At 47.8% G+C, this 6188-nt stretch overlaps 1 protein-coding gene across 1 annotated transcript; it reads left to right on the top strand.

The window, feature by feature from the left end:
* The first annotated feature begins 524 nt into the window (after positions 1-524).
* On the top strand, positions 525-2699 carry LOC140222415 (uncharacterized). The gene has a single exon (XM_072292936.1). The coding sequence runs from the start codon at positions 536-538 to the stop codon at positions 2366-2368; it is 1833 nt and encodes a 610-aa protein (XP_072149037.1). The 5' UTR covers positions 525-535; the 3' UTR covers positions 2369-2699.
* Positions 2700-6188: the final 3489 nt, after the last annotated feature.

Below are 6188 nucleotides of genomic sequence, written 5' to 3'. Positions count from 1 at the left end.
TGGAAATATGCAGATCTTTGCATATCTATAATCGTATCTGTTTCGAATTGTCCATGTTTTTTGGACAGTCGGAGGATGTGTAGGTGGGTTTAGTATCCATGGTCTATTCCGGTCCGAGATAGAGTTTCGGCAGCACCTTCCTGTTGTTCTCCAGATACACAATCTCCTGTCAAGGATGTGTATTTGGAGAACAGCGGGGAGGTGCTGCCGAAATTTTATCTCGGGTCGGAGTAGACCATGGATACTAAACCCACCTACACATCCTCGGGTGGGATTAGGACTTATCTTTACCTAGTAGACAATATAGGAACATGTATATGCAATGTGAATTTTGTATTACTCTCTTAAATGGTAGAGGATGGAGGATCGTCAGTGGATGTACACGGGTCGCAGTAGTCAGAATACGTTGACCAACGAATGGATTGACAAGACGGATGCTTTCTTGGAACGGGCGTTTGCAAGTGTCAAAGGAGCTCGATCGACTTGGTGTCCGTGCAGCAAATGTGGAAACATGCGTCGGCAAACCAAGCTAGACATGGGCAAACATCTAGTGAAGAACGGATTTACGTCAGACTACACCAGGTGGATCTACCATGGTGAATCTGACCGTGGGAGAGAGGAGGTCCTGAGACAACGCATCGATGAATTTGATGATGATGCCGGGGTGGGAGACATGTTAAATGACTACCATGAAGCACACTTCGAAGAAGCACGTAGGGAAGAGGAGCCAGAGGCTACCGCTAAGGCTTATTATGAAATGTTGTCTGCGGCACAGCAACCCCTTCACGGGCATACCAAGGTTTCTCAACTAGATGCCATTGCACGCCTAATGGCTGTGAAGTCTCAGTTTAGTTTGAGTCGAGACGCATTTGATATTAAGTTGACAGTTTTTGGAAGCCTGCTCCCGGTTGGTCACATCTTGCCAAAGAGCATGTATGAGGCACAGAAACTCCTTCGTGCACTTAAGATGCCATACGAGCATATACATGCTTGCCCGAAGGGATGCATCTTATTTAGGAAAGAGTATGCGGAAGCAAAATACTGTGTGAAGTGTGAATCGTCTAGGTTTCTGGAGGTAGATTGTGGTGACGATCAGAAAAAGCAGCTCGCAATTCCTATGAAGGTTCTACGGTATCTTCCTTTCATACCGAGGATCCAACGGCTTTTCATGACTGAAGAATCCATGAAACAGATGACATGGCACAAAAACGGCCGTCGCTATAATCCTGAGAAGCTGGTACACCCATCCGATGCTGAAGCCTGGAAAAGCTTTGATGCGATTTATCCTGCAAGAGCTCTAGAGGCCCGTAACGTACGCGTTGCGTTGGCAACTGATGGGTTCAATCCTTATGGAATGGCGGCCGCCCCATACACCTATTGGCCCATTTTCGTTATCCCCCTGAATCTCCCCCCTGGCGTCCTCTTTCAACGACATAATATATTCTTGTCGTTGATAATTCCAGAGCATCTGGGGAATAATATGAGTGTGTACATGGAGCCTCTGATTGATGATTTGCTCCATGCTTGGGAGGAAGGGGTATGGACATATGACCGATCCACAAAGACAAACTTCAAGATGCATGTTTGGTACCAGTACTCACTGCATGACTTGCCGGCATATGGGATTTTCTCTGGATGGTGTGTTCATGGGAAGTTCCCATACCCAGTATGTAAAGAATCTTTGAAGTTCATTTGGTTGTCGAAAGGTGGCAAATATTCTTCGTTCGACAAACATCGACAATTCCTCCCTCCTGACCATCCATTCAGACGAGACATCAAGAACTTTACCAAAGATGTCGTAGTTACAGCCCCCGCACCGCCGATGATGATAGGTGCTGCAGTTCGTGCTCAGTTAGACGCTCTCGAGGTCAATAATGAAGAAGGTGGTTTTTTGGGATATGGCGAGCAACATGCTTGGACGCAGAAGTCGTGCTTGTGGAAGCTTCCCTATTTTGATGATCTTCTTGTTCCACATAACATTGATGTAATGCACACGGAAAAAAATATCACCGAGGCAATTTTTGGTACAATAATGGACATTCCTGACAAGACAAAGGATAACGTTAAGGCTAGAGTGGATCAAGCGACGTTGTGCAATAGACCACAGCTAAATATGGTGCCTCCAAGAGCTGGCAAGTCGTGGAGGAAGCCTAAGGCCGATTTCGTTCTGACGAGGGCCCAAAGGAAGGAGGTTCTAGAATGGTTCCAAATGTTAATGTTCCCTGATGGCTATGCAGCGAACTTGAAGAGGGGAGTGAATTTAGCAACTATGCAAATCAATAGGCTCAAGAGTCATGATTACCATATATGGCTTGAGCGCCTACTTCCGGTGATGGTTCGAGGCTATGTCCCTGAGCATGTGTGGTAGGTGCTAGCGGAGTTGAGCAATTTCTTCCGCTGACTTTGTGCGAAGGAGTTATCTCATACCGTGGTTGCAGAAATGGAAACAATGGCGCCTGCGTTGCTCTGTAAGTTGGAGAAGATCTTTCCTCCAGGCTTCTTCAATCCAATGCAACATATGATTCTACACCTCCCATATGAAGCACGAATGGGGGGGCCTCTGCAGGGTCGTTGGTGCTACTCAATTGAGAGATGTCAAAAGGTTCTTCGAACTAAATGTAAGAATAAGTGCAAAATTGAAGCATCCATTGCACAGGCATACATTCTGGAGGAGGTGTCAAACTTCACATCGAAATACTACGCTGACAACCTTCCTAGCATGCATAATCCACCTCCTCGTTACAATGCCAGCGAAGATGAATTGAGCCTTAGCATTTTCCGAGGGCAACTCGGAAGTGCAAGTGGTGCGACCCGCAAGACCCTAAACCATGAAGAGTGGCGCTCTATCATGCTGTATGTGTTGACCAACCTATCTGAGGTGGAGCCGTACATGATGTAAGTTCTCAACAAACTTGTTTCGACGTAGTCACGGTATCTCTTGCCTAAACGTATATTTCTCGTTGCTATAGGCAATTTCATCGTCAATTCTGGCGTAAATTGTACCCGCACGAAGCTGAGACTCTTCTTAAAGAGGGTGCGGGAAATGGAATGCCTGATTTCATTTCTTGGTTCAAACAGAAGGTACAATTTCATTTCTTCAAACATTCTCGTTCTCTTACATACGATTAATATAACGAACCGTCCTGTTTGAACTTGCAGGGCCGAACCGATGCGTCTATGAATGTCGAGTTGAGACAGGTTGCTGATGGCTGTGACTATAGGGTCAGGTCGTTTGCCGGTTATGACGTCAACGGATATAGGTTTCACACAACAAGGCACGAGCAGAGTCGGCCCAATCGAAGAACCACAAATACCGGAGTTTTCACGCCAGGCTCCGATGGGGTCGAGTACTACGGAAGAATTGAAGAAATATACGAACTCACTTTTCATGGGTGCAAACCTCTTAATCCAGTTATATTCAAATGCCATTGGTTTGATCCATCTGTTGTGAGACGGGCCCCTAACCTTGGGCTAGTTGAAATTTGACAGTCATCCAGGTTACCAGGAGATGATGTCTATATTGTGGCTCAATAGGCCACGCAAGTTTATTATTTGTCATACCCGTGCCAAACCGACAGCCATCTTAAGGGTTGGGATGTTGTGTACAAGGTATCGCCACACGGTAAACTACCTGTACCAAACAATGAAGATTAAAATATAGACCCCGACACGTACGAAGGAGAGTTATTCCAAGAAGATGGGCTTGAAGGGAGTTTTGTGATAGATTTAACCGAAGTGATCGGAATGGAAGTAGACAACGAGAGGGTTGCTGTAGAGGACGGTGGAGACGAGGTTCAGAATGTGAAGGACTTAGAATTACTTCAACGATTACAGTTAGCTAATGACAGTGATGATGACATTCCTTCTTCGGAGCACGAGCTTGACTATACCGACACGCGTGATAGTGATGATGAGACTTATGATCCAGCTAATCCCGATCATGATGATTATTTCTAATACATGTATGATTTGTACTAATTTAGTTATAATTTAATTATAATTTGCATATCTTTGTAATTATGTTTTGTTTGCCTATGCTGACTGGTGTACTCTTTTTAATTGCAGGTCATTGAGCAATGGTGGGCGGTATGAGGAAGCTCACGTCGATTTGCGAGAGACTGGCCGCGTCAGGGACTGGTTCAGGGTCAGGGTCACGTTCAGGGAGCGGTCGAGGGAGGCGTCGAGGCAGGCCTCGACGTAGGGTTGAGGAGGAGGAGGAGGAGGAGGAGGAGGTGGTCCAGAGGCCTCGAGGGAAGGGTAAAGTGGCGAGGCCCCCGTCGCCTGAACCTGAGGTGGAGGAGGAGGAGGAGGAGGAGGAGGAGGAAGAGGAGGTACCTTCCGCACACGCCTCTGGGGACGAGGAGGAGGAGGAGGAGGAGGAGGAGGAGGAAGAGGAGGTACCTTCCGCACACGCCTCTGGGGACGAGGAGGAGGAGGAGGCGGAGGAGGAGGAGCAACAGGAGCAGGAGGGGGACGGGGAGGCAGGGGATGCCCAGTCCAAGATATGGTTGCGAGGTCCCTCATCCCTCCCAAAGCGGCCGATACCTGAGCATTTACGCCCGCTGATTAAACCGGTTGGGACCAAGTAAGTAACTTTAAATATTCTTAATATTGTTCTTATGTTGAAAGTTACAAAAACTAATAATTCATATTAATGACTTGTGCAGGAGTTGGATTAAGCTCAGTGGGGGTGACCACAACCGTAAGGCCAACGGGATCCTTGGCCTTTTGTGCAGGGTTCACTTCCCTGGCTTGGTGGTGTACGCTGGACAGCAGCAGCCGTCCTACACGTGGGACCACTACGTCGCCGCCCCCGACGTCCCTGATCATCAATAGAGAAGATTCCCCAACATAGCGGAGCGGGTCAAGGCCGAGCTGTAGGTAAGTACTCCTCGTACTAAATTTCTCAATACATCACCTACTTTCGACATTCTTGAAATAATAACTGTATACGCGTGTATATGCAGGATTTCTATAGATGCCAGGAGGGGTTCGAGGCCAAGGCAAAGGCCGTCTGTGATGTAGCCGCCAAGAAGCTCGTGAAGGACATGCATTACGAGGCGCGCATCCAGGCCATCATCGAATTCCACGCTCAATACTGACAGATGAAGGTTAGAAAAGAGGAGGCAAGAACAATGAACATGACTAAGGACCAATTCATGAGGGTAAGTAAAGAACGTTGATGCTTACTATTTAAGATTAATTATGCTCATTTTCTTTTTCATATGTCACACGCTTGATAATGTAGGTGCCTCCGTGGTGGTGTCGTGCGCATATGCCGTGCTGGGAGAGGATGGTCGACGTGTGGTTGGAGCCCAGATGGTTGGAGAACCACCTTGCTTGCCAGCAGCGGCGTTTGCAGATGCCGACTGCACCACACCATCAAGGCAGCCTAAGCCTTGATGAATATAGAGAAAAATGGGTACGCAACTTCAATTCTTTATTGTAACGTTTAGTTCTACATAATTTTTAATCATTTTGTATTTTTTGCCGCATTCGGCGTCACATGATGGCCGACCTTGCTCTCAGCTCAAGGCATGGGTCCTCTCCAAAAAGGGCAAGACGACGGCCGATATCGATTTCAACCCAGACGACCCGTCTGAGGCGTACAGCCACCCTAGCATACACAGCCGCGTCAGCGAGTATACAAAGATGGCTAGGGAGGTTCACGGGCCAGACTTGGATCCGAGCTCCGAGGACATTGATGGAGAAATCGTGATGAGGGTGGGAGGAGGCAAGAAGCATGGCCGATATTGGATTGGTGACGACGTCATCGACACGGCCTCTACTCCCACTCTCTCCCAGATCCGAGCTAGGAGCACGGACTCGAGCCCGGCGATACGGCCACGACCCACCACTGCACAGTTCCAGATGGAGGCTCTACAGGTTCTTTCTCTTCCATTCATCGTTCGTTTGTTGTTATACTTTAGCTTTGCATTATAACATTGCAATGAAATATTGTAGGCCCAGGTGGAAGAAGCAAGGAAGAAACAAGAGGAGATGGCGGCGCAGATGGAGGAAATGCGGCGGAGGATGGAGGAGGAAAATCGGATTAGGATGGAGCAGATGTTCTAGTACATGCAGAACTTTGCTTCGAGCATGGGACAGTCTTTGCCTCCGCCACCGCCGATGATGTTCCCTCCGCCTCAGCCACCCATGACTACTCCTGTGAGTCACTTGACACATTG

Source organism: Setaria viridis, chromosome 4, assembly GCF_005286985.2.
Source record: "Setaria viridis chromosome 4, Setaria_viridis_v4.0, whole genome shotgun sequence".
In the NCBI taxonomy this organism is placed as follows: domain Eukaryota; kingdom Viridiplantae; phylum Streptophyta; class Magnoliopsida; order Poales; family Poaceae; genus Setaria; species Setaria viridis.
This window is presented reverse-complemented; position numbering and strand designations above follow the sequence as displayed.